The sequence below is a fragment of the Rousettus aegyptiacus genome, unplaced genomic scaffold, assembly GCF_014176215.1.
Source record: "Rousettus aegyptiacus isolate mRouAeg1 unplaced genomic scaffold, mRouAeg1.p scaffold_m13_p_4, whole genome shotgun sequence".
NCBI classification, from domain to species: Eukaryota; Metazoa; Chordata; class Mammalia; order Chiroptera; family Pteropodidae; genus Rousettus; species Rousettus aegyptiacus.
The window spans coordinates 156,522,303-156,542,794 of record NW_023416307.1 but is presented as its reverse complement, the minus strand read 5'-3'; the positions used below and the strand labels follow the sequence as shown (position 1 = coordinate 156,542,794).

The 20,492-nt window shown below is 43.1% G+C and overlaps 1 protein-coding gene and 1 pseudogene across 8 annotated transcripts in view; one reads left to right on the top strand and one right to left on the bottom strand.

Annotated features, from left to right (window-relative positions):
- DOCK3 (dedicator of cytokinesis 3) overlaps positions 1 to 20,492 on the bottom strand; it is a 290,877-nt gene that overhangs the window by 92,787 nt on the left and 177,598 nt on the right. For all 8 annotated transcript variants that reach the window (XM_036218582.1, XM_036218583.1, XM_036218586.1 and 5 more), the window contains 4 exons: positions 16,680 to 16,761; positions 11,505 to 11,565; positions 10,106 to 10,253; positions 570 to 658 (listed from right to left, as the gene is read on the bottom strand). In XM_036218582.1, coding sequence (XP_036074475.1) covers positions 570 to 658; positions 10,106 to 10,253; positions 11,505 to 11,565; positions 16,680 to 16,761 — 380 coding nt within the window. The remainder of the gene's footprint in view (positions 1 to 569; positions 659 to 10,105; positions 10,254 to 11,504; positions 11,566 to 16,679; positions 16,762 to 20,492) is intronic.
- LOC118601911 lies at positions 17,112 to 17,230 on the top strand (annotated as a pseudogene).

Genomic DNA, 20,492 nt, shown 5'->3' with positions numbered 1-20,492 from the left:
ACTTAGTCACTGAATCTCGTTAGTGTCAGGCTTTCTTGGGGACAGGAATAGAAAAAGTAATATTATTATTTGTCTCTTTTGGGGGGCTGGGTGTGTATCTGATTCAGGACAACACAGACTTCACAGCGTGACAGACCCTGCGATTCTTTTGTTCACTCTGGATTTAAATGGAAACTCAAGTTACCTATCAAAGCGCATGGAATCCATCATAGAAAGAACAGAAAATGTATTTTGTTTGGAAGTAATTAGGGAAGATCGTGAATTATCACCAGAAAGAAAGAAAGAAAGAAAGAAAGAAAGAAAGAAAGAAAGAAAGAAAGAAAGAGGAAGGAAAGGAAAGGAAAGGAAAGGAAAGGAAAGGAAAGGAAAGGAAAGGAAAGGAAAGGAAAGGAAAGGAAAGGAAAAAAGAAAGAAAGAAAGAAAGAGCCCGGTAGAGAGTGGCTGGGCAGGAGACATGTCTGCAGGGAACTGCACGTTACACGTGGCGGCCGAGCGGCACAAATCGGGTGAGGTGTGCGATCTGCACCACAAACGCGACACAGAGCTGTGTAGCCAGAGAAGTACGTCACCGTGGCTGGCACTGGGGGCGGAGTACTTGGCGCTGGACTTGCGGATGATGTTCTCGTGGGTCTGGGACCACTCGCTCTCGTTGTTGCACCTGCAACAGAAGGACAGGCGTGACGACTCTCGAGGGTCTCACCCGTCTGGAACGTGCAACTCACTTCCTAAAAGAAACGAATGCATGTTCCCCTAAATTAGACAAGGCTCATTTTCTGTTGAGGCGCACAGAAGACCCACGCTTTGGGAAAGAACAGAAACTCTCAAATGGATCTCTACAGATACCTTTTAAGTGGCTAAATGTCCTCTTCCCTGAAGTAGTGGTCTCCCGCCTGACGCTTTTCTCTTTTCTAGTTCCTCACACACATGAGCGCACACGAAACAAACAACAAAAAACTAGGCTCCAGAGGACAGTTTCCGATAGAGGAAGAGTTTCTCTCAACAAGTCCTATCGTTTAGAAAGTGCCATGCTTTGTGCTGGCTTTATTCATTTAGCTGTCATCATATTGGCTACAGAGGAAAATCCTGCTAAGCTCAGGACAATGTGGATGTCCCCTTGTGGGTGTACTCCAGCCAGACCGAAATAAAAAGAAAGTTTGGAAGGTTAGTGGGTTGGGTTCGCTGTGAAATCCTCTGACGTTGGGAAAGAGGACTTAGCAGAGAAGCCTGGATGCTTAAATATCTCAGAATAAATGTCTTTCCTAGGGACTTTGGGATTGAGACCAGAAAGAATGAAGGAATGATACTGTTAATTTGTGACATTTTAGGGTCTTGCCTTCTGAAGGTCAATTCCGAGGGCTGCGAACACACAACTACTTGGTATGGCCTAGAGACTCGGAATTCCGCCCCGTGATGTAGATACCTCAATGAAACAACTGGAATGAGGTTAGGGTCGCCTCTTGAAAATGCCACAAGACATTGGCAGTCCCCAGTGCCCTGGCCCCACCCCTCCCCCTGCTGGATAGGGAGGTATGGAGCCAATGACCCCACGCACAAAGAAAAATCCACAGGACCTTTCCACGGTTACTCAGAAGTGTGCAGTCTGGTATAACTGCTCCCGAGAGGAGACCTCAGTAAGAGCCGTGCCATGTGCCGCCCAGCAGCGGCAACGACAACAGGTTTCTAAGTAACAGGGTGTGTGCGGAGCCATTCAGAGATGAAGGACGTTGGTCACAGCTTACTTCTGCTACTCGACCGGCGGCTCTGCACACTCCTCGATCAGGACCGGTAAGCCTCACCTGCTTGGAGGTGTTGCTAAGAATTGTGAAAGATGAGGTTCTCCGAGTCCAGAGCTGTGCGGACAACTTCCTGCTTGCGAGGAAGAATTCCTTCCAAAGGAAGGGAAGATCATTCTGTAGCGTGAGCACTTACGACTTAGCGACTTAGCGACTCAGTTGGAAGGGGAAAGCGAGAGGAGCTGGCAGCGGCATTCCCAGCGCTTCCCGCCTGACGGGCACCGTCTCGTCTCTTCCGAGCACTCACTGCTTCGGAGGAGCACCCAGCAGTGAGGATTCAAGGACTTGTCTGCCAGGTTTTTTTTGGGGGGGGGGGGCGGGGGGGTCATTTTCTAGGTGTACGAGCTCAGTAGTTACTTTCTTTCACTGAGCTCTGACTATAGTTTGTTATAAATAACAGTCGCCCCTCTCATTACAAAAGAAGAGTCTTGAAAATGAGCTCCCTCCCTCCGACGGACGGCGTCACTTTCGCTCTCACTGGCTCCTGGGCAGCACAGGTGCGGCACTTCGCCGACCCCGTTGACAGTGACGACGTGACAACGCGCGTTATTTCACTCGCACGTCCCCTTCCGGCCAGCGCACACAAGCCAGATGCCGGACCAGGGACGGCTCGCCCCTGCCACTGCCCTCCCGCTGCAGGCCCCTGCCCGGCGGCCTTCCCGGCCCCGCCGTCGGCCCACTTCCTCCTGACGGACTGGCTTTCCCGGGCAACCCCACTACTCCTGCGCTTTCGCCCACCGCCAGAAGCTGCCAGGCTGCGAAGCGGTGTCTCCAGCCCACACTCAGCCTGAACCTCCTGACATACGTGGTCACAAGAGAGCTGCTGTCATCTGTCCCCAGCCGTCTGCTTCCAGAGACTCCTCCTCACTGAGCGGCACCCACTCCTTCCCTAAACCAGAACCGTCCGGCCGTCAGCATGTTCTGTAGATTTTTTTGTCTTAAAATGTCACATCTGACCTCTCCCCTTCATGGCCTTGGTTCAGCCATTATCGGCTCTCCTCTGGACCAGTGGAATCACCTCCCTCTGGCCTTTCAAACATCGCCCTTTCCCGAATGACAGGAGCGGCTACTCGAATCATCTGAAACTAAGTGGAGGCAGCGTCATCAGCATATTCTAACCAATCACTAGGATACTTTATAAGGAAAAATTATAAACGTAAGCATTTATTAAATAATCCAACGAGTTGTGATTATAATGAGGCATGATTGTTATATACGACCAAATTAATATTCAGAGAGTGATTACCGATTGTCAATAAGGCCCACGAGAGCATGTGCTCTAAAGAGGTGTGCGTGCCCCTGCGGCAACCCGCCCCCGCGCAGAGGTGAGCGTGGGCGATGGAGGGCACGTCCACCACCACGTGTCCGGGGACTCGACTCAAGGAAGACGACAGGGCGGGAGGTTTTGGTTTTCTACGTGGAGCTCCCGGCATTCGGAAGCACAGGAGCGGGCTCTGCTCCTAAAAGGGAATCACGACGTTTCTCATGCATGCGAGCACCGAAGTACATACGCTCTGCCATTTGCCTCTTCCCAACTATCTCCTCATCTTCTTTTTTTATTTTTTAATTATTTCTAAAATTTTCAATCACAGTTGATGTTCAGTATTGTTTTATATTAGTTTCAGGTGTATAGCACAGTGGTTCGACGTTTGCATAATTTACGAAGTGATGCCCTGATGAGTCTGGTGTCCAGCGGCCGCCACCGAGAGCTGTTACAGTGTCACCGACCACATTCCCTGTGCTGTGCCTCGTGTCCCCGTGGCTACTTCCTAACCACCGATTTGTACTTCTGAATACCTCATCTTGATCTCTGCGTTTCTGATGGGTATTCACCCACCCTCTCATCTTTCCCCAAAGCGGGCAATCCCTAAAGTACTTAAGACATTTTAAAGGGTTAACTGTAAGACCTTTGAGTTTGCGTTTTTAGAAGGGTGCCTATTATAGGTGGGTGACGATTGGGGTATTTTCCCATATTTTATTTCACTTAATTCTCATAACCCTGATAGGTATTATCATGTTCATTTTACAGGTGAGGAGAGTGAGGTGGAGCTGGAGTCGAAACATACATCTGCCTGGTCCCAAAAGCAGGAGGGAAGAGGGGGAGAGGGAGAGGCTGCAGAGGACAGTAACCCGAGAAGTCCTGCTCTGCACCAGGCTGAGGATGCCTCCCTGACATCAGCCGGCATGCACATTTTGTCTGCTTTCACCTAACTGCTATCGCTGTCTTGACTCTGGCTCAAAACTTAATTTAGTGCAAGTACTACATATTAAAATTCTTTCTCTTTGGGCATGACCTGCTTTGTTTTGGCCTTTATTTGATCGAAAGTCCTAACGAGCTAGGAACCGGGCAAGAGCCTACAGATCAGGAGCCCTCCTTACGCTGACCACGTTCCTGCAGGTTCACGCAGTCCCTACGTGCAGCGCAAAGGAGAGCAACGTCAAGAGGGATGAAGAAAAACGGCACACGTTGCTTTAAAAGTGGCTCAGCTGAACAGTCTTCGAAACCAAGCCGACATAAGTCGACCGATCTGATTCACTGTGGTGATGGGCCAAGAGGCACTGTCTTTTTATCTATGAAAAAATTTAAGCCATTTTTATTTTACAACTTATACATGTGTAAGATGGAAAAATTCAGAAGAAAGACAAATGGCATCTATGTAATTATAGAGCTTTAGCAGGAATCCTTATTTTTACTCCTTCTCTTTCCAAGTGGTAAAAGTGTTTCTTCTGGGAGTGGCAGTTATGCCTCTCCATCACCTCCGGGGAGGAGGTTTCCCTCTTCTTCCTCTGGTGACCAACCTGTTGGCAGAGAGCATGCAACCTCTGCAACACCAGGCTCCACACTGATGGTGACCTTAAAACCTTTCTAATTCAGGGTTCACGTCAGTCACAGCTGTAGTGGGCTGAATGGTGCCCACCTAAGACATGTCCACAACCTAATCCCAAGAACCTGCAAATGTGACCTGACTTGGAAAAAGGGTCTTTGCAAGTGTCATTAAGAGTCCTGAGATGAGGCAATCATCCTGGATTACCTGGGTGAGACCAAGTTCAACGACGAATGTCCTTAGAGAAAGGCAAAGGGAGATTTAAGACAGAAGAGACAGACAGAAGACGAAAAAGCAACATGACCAGAAGAGAGTGGCGTGACTAAGCCCCACGCCAGGGCATGCTAAGTAACATAAAGAACGTATTTTACTCTAGAGCTTCCAGAAGGAATGTTGTTCTCCTGGCATCTTGACTTCTGACCTCCAGAAGGTGGGAAAAATTTCTATTGCTTTAAACAACCACATCTGCAGTAATCTGTTATAGTAGCCAAAGGAAATAAATATACAAGTCCATGTGCCTCATAGATCTAAATATGATCTCAAATTTAAGTTTTTTTGCTAACAAAGGTGACATGTTTATATATACTACTCACATATATACACGTCATAAATTTAGACCTGCACCACTCTATACCGTGTATCCATTTTTACCTGTACCTGCTTAACATTCTGGTCTCAGAAGCAATCCACTGTCATCTTAACTAAACCAAACTACGACAAACAGCGTTTTAGTCTTAGTTTGCTAAGCTGACGTTGTTAAATAATGGGGGTGAAGGCTGACCGTTGTCAGGTATCTTTTTTGATATCGGGATTGTATGGTTCCCCAACCCCCATGACTAATATTATGTATCATATGCTAATTGCACTGTGATCAGAGAATGTGACTTATGCCTTGTGGAATTTATGGAATATTTTCTACAAGTAATTTCTGTAAATGTTCCATGGGCACTGGAAAAGATAGATTCTGTTTACTGGACAAAAAATTAGTTTAGAGCTGGGAGGATCATATTCCCTGGTGATCTAGGACAGGGGCCCCCAACTCCTGGGCCGCATTCTGGTACTGGGCAGTGGCCTGTTAGGAACCATGCCACACAGCAGCAGGTGAGCGGCGGGCAGGTGAGCGAAGCTTCATCTGTATTTGCAGCCGCTCCCCAGTGCGAGCATCACGGCCTCAGCTCTGCCTCAGATCCCTGGGCATTAGAGTCTCATAGGAGCACCGGTCCTTGGTGTCAGAGAAGGCTGGGGGCCGCTGTATTAGATGGCAGGTGGCATGCCTATATTTGAGTGTATCTCACTTCCCATACCACTGGTCTTCACGTTTATTTTTCCACCTCTCTCCTGTTGATTTACTAGCCCTTTCTGTCTCTTTCTTAATTACCTTATTCTTTTTTTCCTATTTTGTAGATGAAAACTGGAGTTCAGGAAATCAGGGTGATTTTTCCAAATTGCACAGCTTCTATCTACCTATCATCTGATTGATCTATCTAATAGATGAAAAATTACCTATTAAAAAAAAAACACGCTGGGGCCATACATGCTACTGGCATACTTTTAAGTCAGCAGACACGGTTGTCATATGAAGGCAGCTCTGTGTTTGTCACTCGCAGAGCCACTGTTCTTTCACATCGCTCTTCCTGGAGGGGCAGCAGAACAGAAACGAAGGGGCGGAGAACACGGATGTGGTCCAGTCCTGTGGCAGAGTCCTGGGACCTCGCGGGCCAACACTCAGAGCCAGTCAGAGACTCCTGTCATGAGCCTCGTGCCTCCGCATGAGCAGGGGTCACCCTGAGCTGACTTTCTCTACTCTGGCTCATTACTTAATGAGTTCTGTGTTGTAGCGGCACTAACACATGAACAACTCCAACTGGGCACTGAAGCTAGAGACAGTGGGCACTGGAGGTCAAAACAGAGCAGTTCCATGCGCACAGACCTACTGCATTTGAGTCTTCCTTGTGTGGCCTGAGCAAATACTTGGTGCAGATGCTCAAGAATACACCCGAACAAATGATAACGGTCCTGGGTGGGTGATGATCCGTGGAAAACTGGGAAGCCCTGGACCAGGAAAGAGAAATAGGAGCTACTTCCTTGCCTGACCTACAAGTGAGAAGAAGTATTTTCATTTAAAGTTATTATATGAAAAGACCTGGACATTCTCTTTTCTATTCCAAAATAAAGATGGCCGAGAGGCCCTCGACCTGTTCAAGAATGAGCTCTCCTAAGAACAGCTCCTAAACCAGTACTCTCAACTTAAGGCAGCTTCGCGGATGGGGTGACCGTGTAACAAAGATCTCGATCCTGAAGGCAGTGTTCCAAGGAGAGGCCTGTGCCTACCCCAAGTAGGCGCGCTTCCCTTCCCCTCGTCACTTACGGACGATGTTGCCGCCTTGTATTTCCATCCTCACAAAGCCTTCCACGTGTGCGGCATTCTCTGCATCCCTTTATTTTGAATATCATAGCACTATTTGGGTAATTCACATTAGCCTGAAATAACCTCGGGAAATGAGAGTTTTAGAAGCTTCCAAAGTTTATCTGACAGATTGGTTAAAATTTTTTTTTAAAGAGCAAAACTACACAGATTTAGGAATTATCCTTGGGTGTGACTTCCAAACTGAAGTGCTGGATGTTATTCTAAAACTCACCTTAAAAGCTGCATAGTAAGTAGCTGAAACATTAAGGTCACATACATGGGCCTAGGAGCCGAATGAAAACACAGAAACATCGAGCGTCCAAATGTTCGACAGAAAGGCACTTGGGCCTTAAGGTGACTTTCCAGTGAAAGCATTGTCGAGGATGCAGATAGTGATGTGTCGACACCAAGCTGATGAAAGGGAAAATAATGTACCTTGGAAAACTGTGCCAAGATGACTCAGAAAGTGGCTTTAGTGATGACAGAGACCTGATGGCACGAGGGCACATGAAGCATTTGGATAAAATCGTCTCATAACATGTGAGAGTGGGGGAAAAGCAAGACTTCTCAGTTTTACGTAACACCTGAGTAAGTAAATAATGTGTAACTCACATTTTCTACAATATGATTTAAAATATAACTAAAGTGATAGATTTAAATTTCAAAGTAGTCATCTATCTCATTAGACTTGGCCTATAAATGCTTCTTTGGACTTTCTCATCGTGATGTTGGAGAACGGTCGTCACATGGCTCAGAGGCATCTGGTATTTGGGTGCGTGCGGGATTTGGGACACCCCTCTCCTCCAGCCATGGTAGCTTTAGCTCCCTGGCATTCCTCTCCTTTTATGTCCTAGGCTCCAGGTTCAACGAGGCTGGGCCTGCCTGTGACCCCTGCCAAGAAGAAAGACACATCTACCCCAGACTGAACTATACATACTCGCTATTTACTTGTGATTTTTCAGGCTTTTGGCTCATTAGGAAGCAACCTACTTTTCATGCCTCAGCTTCTTGTTGAAATTTTCTTAAAAAGAATGTGCTGCCTTCCCACACGGTATTAAACGGCATCTATAAAGCCAGAGCGGTAGCCATGGCAAGAAACACACAGAAGCTTGAATCTTCTCTATTTGAGGCTGATTCTGAATGATGGAAGAAATGATGAGAATGTCAACAACTAATGAGATATTTTGCCAATTCATTGACTAAAGCTATACAAGAGGTTTTTATCCTTGCAAAATCCTGCCCTAGCAAAGGCTAAAGCGTTATCAGTAGCAATTAGTAAATACATTAAGCCTCCATTTCAATCCAACAAACATGTCCCCTGGAACTTACTGGAAAATACTGCTTCTCCTGAGGACTAGGTTCACTGTGCTGATGTGGATTTAAAACACTAATCCTAGAGGAATCCCATACTGCACGGAAACACGATTTCACAAACATGCAGTTGGAAATCTGTTTGAAAGTCTGTTAATATTTTCAAGTGGAAAAATTATCCTACATTTTAACTCTATCGGTCCTTCAAAAAATTTATTTTAAACTATTTTCTCCATAAAAATGGTGTTCTTTGGCTTGCTAAAACTGTTATATTAGACATGGCTCATAAGAAGCAGCTAAGAAAAAGCTACCCACGAATCCCATTACCTGCAAAGTGACATGTTGGTACTGAAAGCTGTTGTTTTAGAAGCAATTAGGCCAATTAAGCCTGACAGCATGATTTCAAGAGGGATGCTGCGCAGGCCCCGACCCACAAGGAGGATTTGCACTGAGGCAGGGAACAGGCGACACATGCAAAGAGACACGATTCTCCGGTGCTAACTATAAACCTCTGGCCCTTGGAAAGGACAGAGTGAAGTGAGATGATGATGAGTTTGGATTTCCGCTTAGTCCTTTGCAAAATGAGGAAGGCGGATCAAGAGGCTGGCCCCGACGGCGAAATCTGGTAGGTGGAGAAAGTCCGACTGATGCATTCAGGGAAGAGAAAACCCACAGAAATTTCCTTTGGAAGTTACTATTTCCAAAGGAAGACCCTCATTCTATCAAGTATGAAACTATGAACAGAGCTTAAGGCAAAATGGATAAGAAGAAGATATGGGCTAGTATTTTAAAATTAATAAAATGTGGTTGATTATATAGAGGCCCAAGGTAAGTAGAATTGTGAATTAAGTTCATTTCCTGCCTGAATCCGATAGAACATACAGAAATATATCCATACAATATTGCAGTGAAGATATATTAACATGGTGATTGACGGTATTAGATTTCATTCGAAAGCACAATGTTGGGTTAAAAACAAAAGAGGACAGATTAAAAAATACATTCTCACAGAAATACACTTGCTTTATTTAAAAACTCTCCAGACTCACCATTGATCATGTTTTCAGTGCCACTATTCACGCCTAAGTCTCTAGAAACAAAGATGGACACTAAGCCTGGATTCTGTTCCGTTTTTCCCCCTCATTTCTTTTTCCTACTGTTTAACAAGAGTGAGAAAGGGAGGCGCTGCTTCTGCAAGGCAGGTCCCTCGCCCAGTGAACCCTAAAAATAACGCCTGCCTAGCTGGATGCGACTTATAGGTCGTGGTGGCAGAAGTGAGGAGTGAAACCTCAGCTCCTCAGAAAAACGGGCTTTTCTTCAAGGACAGGGAGACGTGACTTGTGCTCGTTCTTTGAGGCCATCTGCATCGGGAGCCAGCTCAGGTACGGCAGCTGGTGGGCAAGCATTAGATACAGAAGACTCTCTTATGTTCGAAACACGTGAGAAATTACACTATTGGCTTTTCTGTGAATACATACTAAGGTTAGTTAACCCTGGCCAGAAGAGGAAATGTGTACTACCAGGATGTTACTTTAGAACAAAAGGTTCCAAATGCAGCTGCTTCAGAATCACGAGGGGAAATTATCAGAAATATAGCTGCCTGAATCCCATCCCAAACCTAGATCAAAACCTGCATTTTCAAAAAACTCCCCATCCCACATATCCCAGAGATTCTGTGTCCCACAAAGCTTGAGAACTGCTGCTCTCGAGGACAGTGCTGTGATGTCTTATGCTGCAGATCACTAAAATTTCTGATGTCCATTACTCACGTGTAAACCTTAAGAACAAAATCCTTTTCTTCCTTCAGTTCTGTGAGAGACTGTAGGACATCCAGGATGCTTAGGACCGCACAGCCGTATGGTCGCCGGTAGTGCAGGTGAGCAGGGCCCTTCTTTGAGTCATTCAGGAGCATCCGGCCTACGGCACAGCAGGAAACACCAGTAAGACTGAGAACTCCATGCTCCTCTCCGGCATCCCTGATTATCATCCAAGGAAGCCAGAGCTATAGGCAACTTAAGAGATGCTCCAAATTGGAAAACTAATTTAGGACTGAATGGAGTCGTCGGAGGATGCAAGGACCTCCACGTGGAGGAAGGCCAAACAGGCCTTTGACCAGGCCTCTTCCCCTGCATCACTCTCCATCAATCATCCTTATGACCCATCTCGACAGAAAGGTCCATTTGTTAATCATATGAGAATGAAACAGTAGTTTCATGTATTTCTTAGAAAAACCAGTGTCCTAGTAGATTTAAACTTTATAGGCGTAATAAGGATACAAAGTTTAGTATTTGAGCTGCCAGGTAAAAACTATGTATGTGCAGATAAGAAGGATGATGTGTTACTCTTCCAACCAAATCCTGCTGTCTGAGCTGCTCGTACATCACTATGGGAGCGGGAGCCATCTCCAGAAGTAGACAGGACCTCGCTTTCCCTGTTTACCGAGGCTGTGCCTACAGTGGCAAGAGGACTTCCAAATGCAAAACTGGACCCTCGACAAATGCTTTATTAAGTAAAGCAAAACAAAAAATGAAAGAACAGCAAAAGTTGTTTTGTTGGCAAAAGATCAGAACATCCTCTTTGAAAAATGTGGAACACTTGCCAGAACCCAAACCTATGAAGGAAGACTTGGGTAGTCACAGCCCCCCAAATTATATCATAAACTTGAAATAAGGCTGGGCAAACCTCCACAGAACATTAGCAAAAATCCCTTTTTCATCTTGGGTGAGGAAAAATGAGACGCCACCCATCTACTGCAGTAAGGACAGTAACTCTAATTGTAGGCAACAGCACAGATATATACTTTTGAGTACAAAACACAGCAAAGGGTGTTCACCACCTGTTAGGTTGGCGACGACGGCCACCTGCTATAAGGTCTCTGTGGCAGAGGGCTGATACAGAGGCAGGGCACTTGTGATGAGGAGAATGCCAGAAGCAGACCATTTGAAATAAAGAGTTTGGATCCAAAATCAAATAGGGAGCAGAAGATTTCAAGTGGAAAAAAATGTATTTATGTATATCCAATTCAGCTACCACAGCAGCTGAGCTTACTAATCTGCGATCTGGACTCTAATGCCTGAGGGCTGGGGAGAAGAGCGAGCTCACACACAGGAGATCCTCGTCCCAAGCTGGGTTGGTCTTAGTCATGTGAGTGCATACGGTGGACAGTACCTATTCGTATCACGTGGGCAACTATGTACAAATCTCTCTTCATATCTTTGCTGCTCAGATCCTAAGAAAAGAGAAAAAAAATAAGTTAACTAAGGCAAGGAATACAGAGAAAATAATTCAGATTTCAGCGTGAACCTCATAATGGTTTTGCTTTTGTCACTTTTAGCATATGTGACAGGTGGGGAAGGAGGGTTAAGGCACATAGCAGTTTAGCGTTCGTAAGATTCCTGCAGTAAAAGTCTAGATACCTTCTATGCCTTTGGAAGGTTTTTTTTTTTTTGACAACACTTTTCCAGCTCTTATTGGAACACCTGACAAATACTACAAGAGCTCTCACGTTAGAACCTTCATGATAATTGCCTTATCTATCCATATTTCTTCTAACATCACATGAAAACATTGTGCAATGAAAGAAATGTTCAATGCAGAAAAAAATGGGAAAACACCAAAAAGCTCACTAATGAGTGAAATTCTAAAAGCTTATTCTTTACTGACTTTATACTTATTCCATTGTCCACAAATGATTATTACACATCAGATATGTGCCCTTGAAAAGAGATTAACTTGGTCTTAGTGAAACCTCAATACTTTGATCTTCCTTTTTAAATTTAGATACATATCATGTGTCTTTAAGTATAAAGCTAAAAATAATGTTATCTGGAAAATTTTAATGGCTTCCTTAAGTAAATAAATCTGATCCAGAATCAGAAAATTTTAAAACTAGAGTTATGAAAAATAATTTTATTCATTAAATTACTCATGTTTAGAATATTTTAAATGTTTACTTATGAGTGTGTATTTATACTTTACTTAACACACTATAATTGAAGTAATAAAACTTACTCTAATACATATTCCGTGTCAGACACTTCTCAAGGTCATCCGCTCACTGCTCATTCCCAGCTGCTGCTGTGAATTAATGACGGCTGGCGAGTGACCTCTGTCCTTAATGGGGCAGGCTCCCACAATTTCCCTTTTGTTTCTAGGAAAAGGTCCCTGGTTGTCCCTTTCCCTGCTTTATTGAGAAGAGACAAGCCTTGGGACCAATCAAAAGAGGAACGATTGGAAGGAAATGGAACTAAGGGACCTTTTCCTAGAAACAAAAGGGGAATCGTGGGAGCCTGTCCCATTAAGGACAGAGGTCACTCCGCCAGCCGTCATTAATTCACAGCAGGATTAGGACTAGGATGAAGCAAGCGAGCAAGGCATCTGAGGTGCACACCGCGAGGTCTCACCCCCAGGGCTCCCTGCCCCGCTCGCCACACCCTGGGCCCAGCTCCGCCTGGCGGGGCGGTCCTGATCACAGGAAAGGAAAGAGACTTTAAAAAGTCATGTGCAGAGGTGAACGGAAACTTTTAGATTCTAGATGGTTGAAATATTTTGCCAAATTCTTGATGGAATAATAAAATATGCTTACAATGATTTAGGTAACAAAATAATTTAACATAAATTGGAATGTCTGGTATCACAGATATATATTTTTACATGAAAGTTGTCATTTGATATTAAAAAGGGTGTTTAAGGCTCCATTTCACTAATCTTTTTAATTTAGAAATGGAATTTAAAATTATGTCTTCAAAATTGCACTGTATTTTGACACTTACTAAGACGGCTACTAAATAATAGATACAAATTGAAAAACAGACTACCATTTTTATGTGCTTTTGGGGATTGAAATATGTCTATTACTGAAGGATATTGACATGTTTGACACATTTTAAAGTGAAATGGTTCCTTCTGCATAGCTCAGATTATGTTAATTCAAACTATCAAATGACCACTATAATTATCAATCTTAATAGACCCAGAAAATTCAAGCCAATTACCAAAGATGACCAAACACCAATCTACAGGCTGTACACGAGAGCATGGGACTTCGCCCTTGGCTCTGCCTGAGTGAATAAAAGGAAGGAGCCTTAAATATAATTTATGATATTTTCCGAGTGGCTGGGTAGGGCTCTTTCTGATTATGTTGCACGTGTTACCCATAACTCTCTGTAGTGGTTATTTATATTTATTGTGGTGTCAATAAATATAAGATGATAATAATCAGGGCAAGAAAATTTATTAGATAAAATTATTATATGTGAGTCCCACATAATGTCAATGTCAAATTTTAATGTAAAAATTACCTTATCAAATATAAGTACATGATTAAACACAGTTACCATAGAGTTATTAAACTTATATTCTTCAAAACTAAGTACCAAATATGGCTATCCATATAAAAATACTCACAAAACCTGTAAAACCAAGATGGGAAGAAGAATGACTCACCCACCATTCATCTGGTGAGCAAGGTGTGAATTTAGGTTTACTCACTGGCCCATACCCTCCAGTCCTACATAGTCAGAAGCTGGTTCCCAACTGCACTGTGGGCAGAGAGGCAGTGACTCAATTAGACTCAATTATTAACGTTCCATTTGAAATATGGGAAAGCTAGCTCACTTCCCTGTGCTTGGACTGCCCTTTTTCTGTAGAGATTATGAAATTTACAAATATGAAACAAAGTCAATTTAATCATACTTGTGCTGAAGAAAAGGAAGCAATATTTTAATTCGTGATGTTATTACACTAATAATCAGATTCGTTCTTAATTCCTGGAAACCACTACCTAAAACTTTATTTTGAAATGCAAAAGAGGATAAATAAATGTAGAAAATATAATGCCAACTAAAGCAGAGAAAACAAGACAAGTTCATTCTCTGAGTTGGTCACTCAAATACAATAAAAAATAAACATATGTTCATTTATTTATGTAACGAATCATCACTGTGGCCTTAGTATCTGCCAGGCACCATGTGAGAGGCCCTGGGCATCCAGTAATGAGTAAATACACACATATGCTCTCACACGCTCATACACACAGTCATTGTTTATCACGAAAGTCAGCAAAATCCTCACGGTATGAGACATTCACATAAATATGAAACACCTCCTCTTTGGATAAAATTCTTCCTGCACAGGAAACTCTGCAATCTAATGAGGTCAGAGAAAAACGCTTTCCAGAGAACAGGACAGTGCCGTGCATAATGTGACTCTAACGTGGTTCTGACGTCTGCCTGAGTACCCCTGCACAGCGGCTCGGTCTGGACGGTCCCCTCTCCCTGACGCTAAGGTGAGCTAAAAGGCTGACGTCGACCACAGATGCACTGCATTTTCTTACCTTTAACTCTGAAACTGTAGCACATATGCCAATTGGGAAAACTCCTTAGCCCACAGGAGGAACTCAAGTCTTAGGTAATGAGAAAACAGGTTCCACCAAAATTTCATACAGTTTAAAGCGAAACACAAAAATCCTGGCTAAGACAATCTTGTTCAAAAATCTCATGTGCTTTGTAGAACTTCCTCAAACCACTTTTGGGATCTTTTTTTAAAGATCAAGGGCTGTCGTACTGCAGAGCGGACTGGAGAAGGGGTATTTTTAGCGGCCTTCTGTCGTCCCACTGGCGGCACGAGAGCACGAGGGCTGCGTGCGTCTCTGATTTATCAAGTTGGAGCCACAGCTTGGGCCTCTGAGCCCGTAGAGATAATTAAAATGCTATGAAATAAAACTTTTGATTTACCATAATTACATTCACATAGCACCATAATTAAGTTCATTTTTTTTGAAAGACGAGGACTGCGCTCATCATACTCAGACACACACAGCTCTGTCCCCGCAGTGCTGAGGAGCCACGGAGCAACGATCTCTTTTGCCGCTTTAACCGAATAGCATCCGAGGACCAGGACCTAGAAGACCTCCTCAGGCTACTGGGACATTCCAGACAAAGGGCCTCTCCTGGCTTTCTAGTTCTGTTTCCGAAAGGTGGCCAGCACCAGCTCAGTTCAGGCACTCACTTCAGACGCTCTCCCTGATATCTGCAGCCCGCCCACTGCAATTTGGACTCTTTCCTTTTTTTTTTTTCCCCTCCTGTTGAAGAGAAAGCGTTGGTCTCCCCTGACTAGACCACCTCGAACCCCTTAACCGTCTTCATGGGTCTCCTGCTCTTTCCTGCTGAGCTTTGAAAGCTGAGCTCAGAGATGGACAGACGTCATTTTAGCTTGAGTATATGTATAAATCTTTCTGTATATCTGGAGCATTGTCAATAAAAGCCATGTCTGTGAAAGTGGTTTCTGATCCCACAGTAAAACTGTCTTAGGTTTTGAAAGATTAAAGTTGTAGTAAATAAAAAAAAAAAAAAGTCTAGTTCAATTTTATCATTCAGAGAGTCACTTAGCGTACCACAAACCCCATCCGTGTTTCGGAGGCGCTCTGCAAGCTTCGAGACACCTGCAACTGTAGCACCTACGCCAATCTGGAGGACTCCTTAGCCCACAGGAGGAGCTCGAGTCTTAGGCAATGAGTCGCCCATCGTTCACGTCCCGCACCGGGCAGTGGCACTGGGACCACCGCACCTCAATGGCTTTTGAGGCATCACTGAAGTAGAGCAAAGAATTCGCAGCAGTCAGAGCTGGTTTAAAATTGTGGCAGTCTTGTTTTCTTCTTAGAACATTAATTAGCTCAAATAAAACTGAGCAGTTAGCTTTCTAAATGGGTAAAAAAACTTGAGTAAATCAGAATCAACTTGAAGAATACACAAGGCAATGTGGTATTGTGAGGCTTAGCACTTTCCAATAAACAGATTACCCAGCATGCTCTGAGCTGATGAGTCCATGATCTCGGAGACCATGAATGACAGCATAGGTATGCAGGAAAAAAAATGCAGACTACGGATAATAGCAGGAAAAGACCCTCTGTTTGGCATTTGAAAGAGAAAGACTAGTTTATCTCTCTTTATAAAGCACTCACTAAAAAACTGCAAGCTGTAAATTTGATGGATGTCTTTAGAGAAGCTATACTTAAACATGAGAGAAATTCCCAGTGGCCTTGAATAAGAATAGTAAGAAAGACTTTTTTTTCGGATTGTAAGTGTCTATTATATCAAATCGCTTATAAAACCCATGTTAGTAAAAGGTACTTGATTATATTTCTTTAATAAAAAATTCAATTAAAAACTAATTTCAGTTTTCTTTAAATATTTCATTAAACCTGATAGAAACATAAATCAAGTCCCATTCTACCCAGTGTGTGGGGAAATGAGACTAAATGCTCGTTTCTGGGGTGACAGTATCCACACGGCAGGCCCCTGGTCAGAGTCAACAGCAGAGAACGGAAAGAGAATTTGCACATACTGTAAAAAGGGCACACATTCGTTCTATCTTCTCTGGGTTCCTTGGCCCACCATTCTTGTTCAGTCTCACCAGAAACCGCTCACTGAAATGTAGGAGAGAGAGACAGAGAAATGTGAGGGACTGCATGCTCCAGAACAAATAAAAAGGGCATTTACAGAGAAACCCTAAACGCTTTCAGACCGGCTCACAGTGACGGGCAAGGCCGGCAGGACACGTCTAGTGGCGGGACTCTTTTTCTTGCCGAGGAACATGCAACAGACACTATGAACTGCACGACAGGTGCTGCTCTCTCCTTGCTGCTTGTGGCTCTCATCTCCCCGGAGCTCTCTGCTCCCCGAGGGCGGCAATGAAGATTCTGTCTTATATTTTTCTCAATTAGCCCCAAAAGTCTGGGTATAATGCTAAGCCCACAAAAGACAAATACATTCTTAGGTCTAAGGCCATGCCACCCTGAATGAGCCCAATCCCGTCTGATCTCGGAAGCTAAGCAGGGTCAGGCCTGGTTAGTACTTGGATGGGAGACCACCTAGGAATGCCAGGTGCTGCTGTAGGGGTAAACGCACGCACACACACACACACACACACACACACACACACACACACTCTTTGCTGTGAACACTCAGATCATAAAAATATGCATCATACTAGATCCAAAATTATCTACATTATCCAATTCACGCCTTCCACATGACTCTCAATATCATTTTAGGGCTAAGAGAAAAATATTATAGGGACTTAACAAAAATTTGGGAGAAAACTCAGAGAGAAATAATGCATTATAACTAAAGTTATGCCCAGAATTTAATAGGGCATTAAAATATTTTATTCTCCCCCAATACAGGTTAATTCCTAAAGGAAATGTTGGTCTAAATGACCTTAAAAACAGTGTTTGAAACATCTGGAGAAATGTACCCTGGCTCGTTCTCCTTTTTACTGTTCCTGCCCAGGATCTCGGTCCCATCTCTCCCTCCCAAGGTTTCCTCCCAACTATAACAAAAACACTGAGCCATGGCAAAGGCAAAGTATGTGATTCTAAAAGTAATTTACTTCTTTTGTGCCCCGTTATGTACTCACTGCAATTACGCAGCATCGGTAAAAGGACCAATATTAAAATACTCTATCAGAATTACAGGACATAATATTAACTGCACAGTTCGCTCAATTTGTTCATGTACTCACGTGTTCATTCGGTCAACAAATAGTTATTATTCTGTGTGCTAAACATGGGAATACAGATATAAACAAGATAAATACAAGATATTTTTCTTCAGAGAGCCTGTGGTCTTGGTGGGCAGCTGGTTACGCAGAAATGATGCTCAGAAAAGATTTGGGCCAGATAATAGTTTGAGATTCTTCGGCTAGAGGATTAGATAAAATAAGGAGGGAATGTGCATAGAACAAGAAGAATAAAAGGCTTTGGTCAGCATCCCAAGGGACAGTGATATTTAAGAAATAGGCAAAAGGAGAACTAGCAAAGCAGACACAGAGGGACAAATAATAATTAAAAAAAAAAAACACAGAAGAAAAGCAACGATGGTGGGATGCTATCAGTCAAGGGAAGAAAGTGTCTGAAAAAGGAAGGCGGGGGCGCTGAGGCACTAGGCTACTGAGTCGCATGAAACAAGGACAAAGCTGATTCCTGGTGATTCTGGCAAGAACCGTTTTAGTGAAATAGCGGAGAAAGTCAGTGTGAGCAATAAAACGTGAGGACAAAGAAATGGCGTCTAGACCGCTCTTTAAAAAATGGTTGTGGCTAAGTGGGAGTTATGAACTTTCAACTAAATGAGCATGTGGGGTTGAGGGAGGTCTTTGTTAAAAGATGGGATAACCCAAATATACACACTCAATTGGTTATCAATAAAGGTATCAAGATTCAATGAGGGAGCACAGTAGTTTCAATTATTGGTACTGAACAATCCGTATGAAAAGTGAACCTTGAGTCTTGCCTACAAAAAATTAACTGAATGGATCACAGGCTTAAATATAAAAGCTGAAACTATAAAACTACAAGAAGAAAACACAGAAGAAAAATAAAGACAAGTGTCTTTGAATGTCTTGTTCATGTTTGCATTTCCATATTTAGCACAGAAAAACCTTTGTGATTTTGGATTATTAAGCAAATATCATGAACCACAACAATATGACAAACTGGACTTTATCACAATTAAAACCATCTTCTCTTTGAAAGACACTGCGAAGAAAATGGAAGATAAGCATAGGCTCGAAGAAAATATTTACAAACATCTAAGAAAGTGCTGAACTCAGATGAACATATAAAGATCTCTCAGAACTCAAAAATAATTTTAAAAAATGGGTAAAAGATCTGAGCAGACCCTTCATCAGGGAATATACAGGGATGGCAAATAAGCTCCAGAAAACATAATTAGTCATAAGAGAAATGCAGATTAAAAGCACAGTGAGATGCCACGACACACCTACTAGAACAGCTAAGATTAAAGATTAAATATCCCAAGGGTTGGGGGAAAAGATAGAAACTAGAATTCTCATAAAGTGTTGAGGGAAATGCAAAATAGTAAACCCACTTTGGAAAACAGCCTGACGATTTCTTATAAAGTTAAACGTACACTGACTATGTGACCCAACAATTCTACTCCTAGACATTTAATCAAGAGAAATAAAAACTTATGTCCATGCAAAGACCTGTATGTGGAGGTTTATATATGCTTTATTCATAATTTCCAGAACTGTGAAGACATAAATACATGAGTAAAAGCTATAAAACTCTTAGAAGAAAATACAAGTATCAATTCTCATGACCTTGGATTACGCAGTGGTTTCTTAGGACACTAAAAGCACAAGCAATGAAAGAAAAAATAGGTAACTTTGACTTCATTAAAATTAAAAACTTTTGTGCTTCAAAGGGTACCATCAAGAAAGGGAAAGACGATCTACAGATTGGGAGACTATATTTGGAAATATATATCAGATAAGAGACTTGTATCTAGACTATATGAAGAACTCTAACAACTCAATAATAAAGGATAGACATTTCTTGAATAGATGTTTCTTCAAACAAATGGCCAATAAGACCTGTAAAGATGTTCGACATCATTAGCCATTAGGGAGATGCGCATCAAAACCATAACGAGGCTACTAGTTCACTTGCACAGCGTGGCTTTCATCAGAAAGACAGGTAAGAGGAAGGGCTGACACGGAGATGGAGAGACGGGAACCGCCGCGTACTGCTTGCTGGTGGCGATGAAAAATGGTGCCACGACGTCAGAAAACAGGCTGGCAGTTGAGCAAAAGGTTGAACGTAGTCTAACATATGATCCAGCAATGCTCCTAGGTGTATATACAAGAGAAAGGAAAATATACGGGCACAAAACTTTACACGAATGTTCGCAGCAGTGTTACTGATAATAGCCAAAAGGTGAAAACCACCAAAATATCCATCGACAAATTAATGGATATCTAGGACGTGGTGAGTGTATCTACCAAACGGAGTATTATTCAGCCATAAAAAAGTGATGTACTGAGACACGGTACAATGTAGCTGAGCCCCAAAAACATTATGCTGAGTGACAGAAGCCAGTCACAAAAGACTACATTTTCTAAGATCCCATTTCTATGAAATGTCCAGAACAGGCAAATCTATAAAGACAGAAAATAGATTAGTGGTTGCCTGAGGCTGGGGGTTTGGGGGGAAATGGGGTGACTTCTAAAGGGTAAGAAATTTGGGGGGGGGTAATGGTCACACAACACCAATATTTTAACAGCTGCTGGATTGCGCCTTTTGAATGGATGAATTCTATGGTATGTGGATTATATCTCATAAAGCTGCTGCAAAAA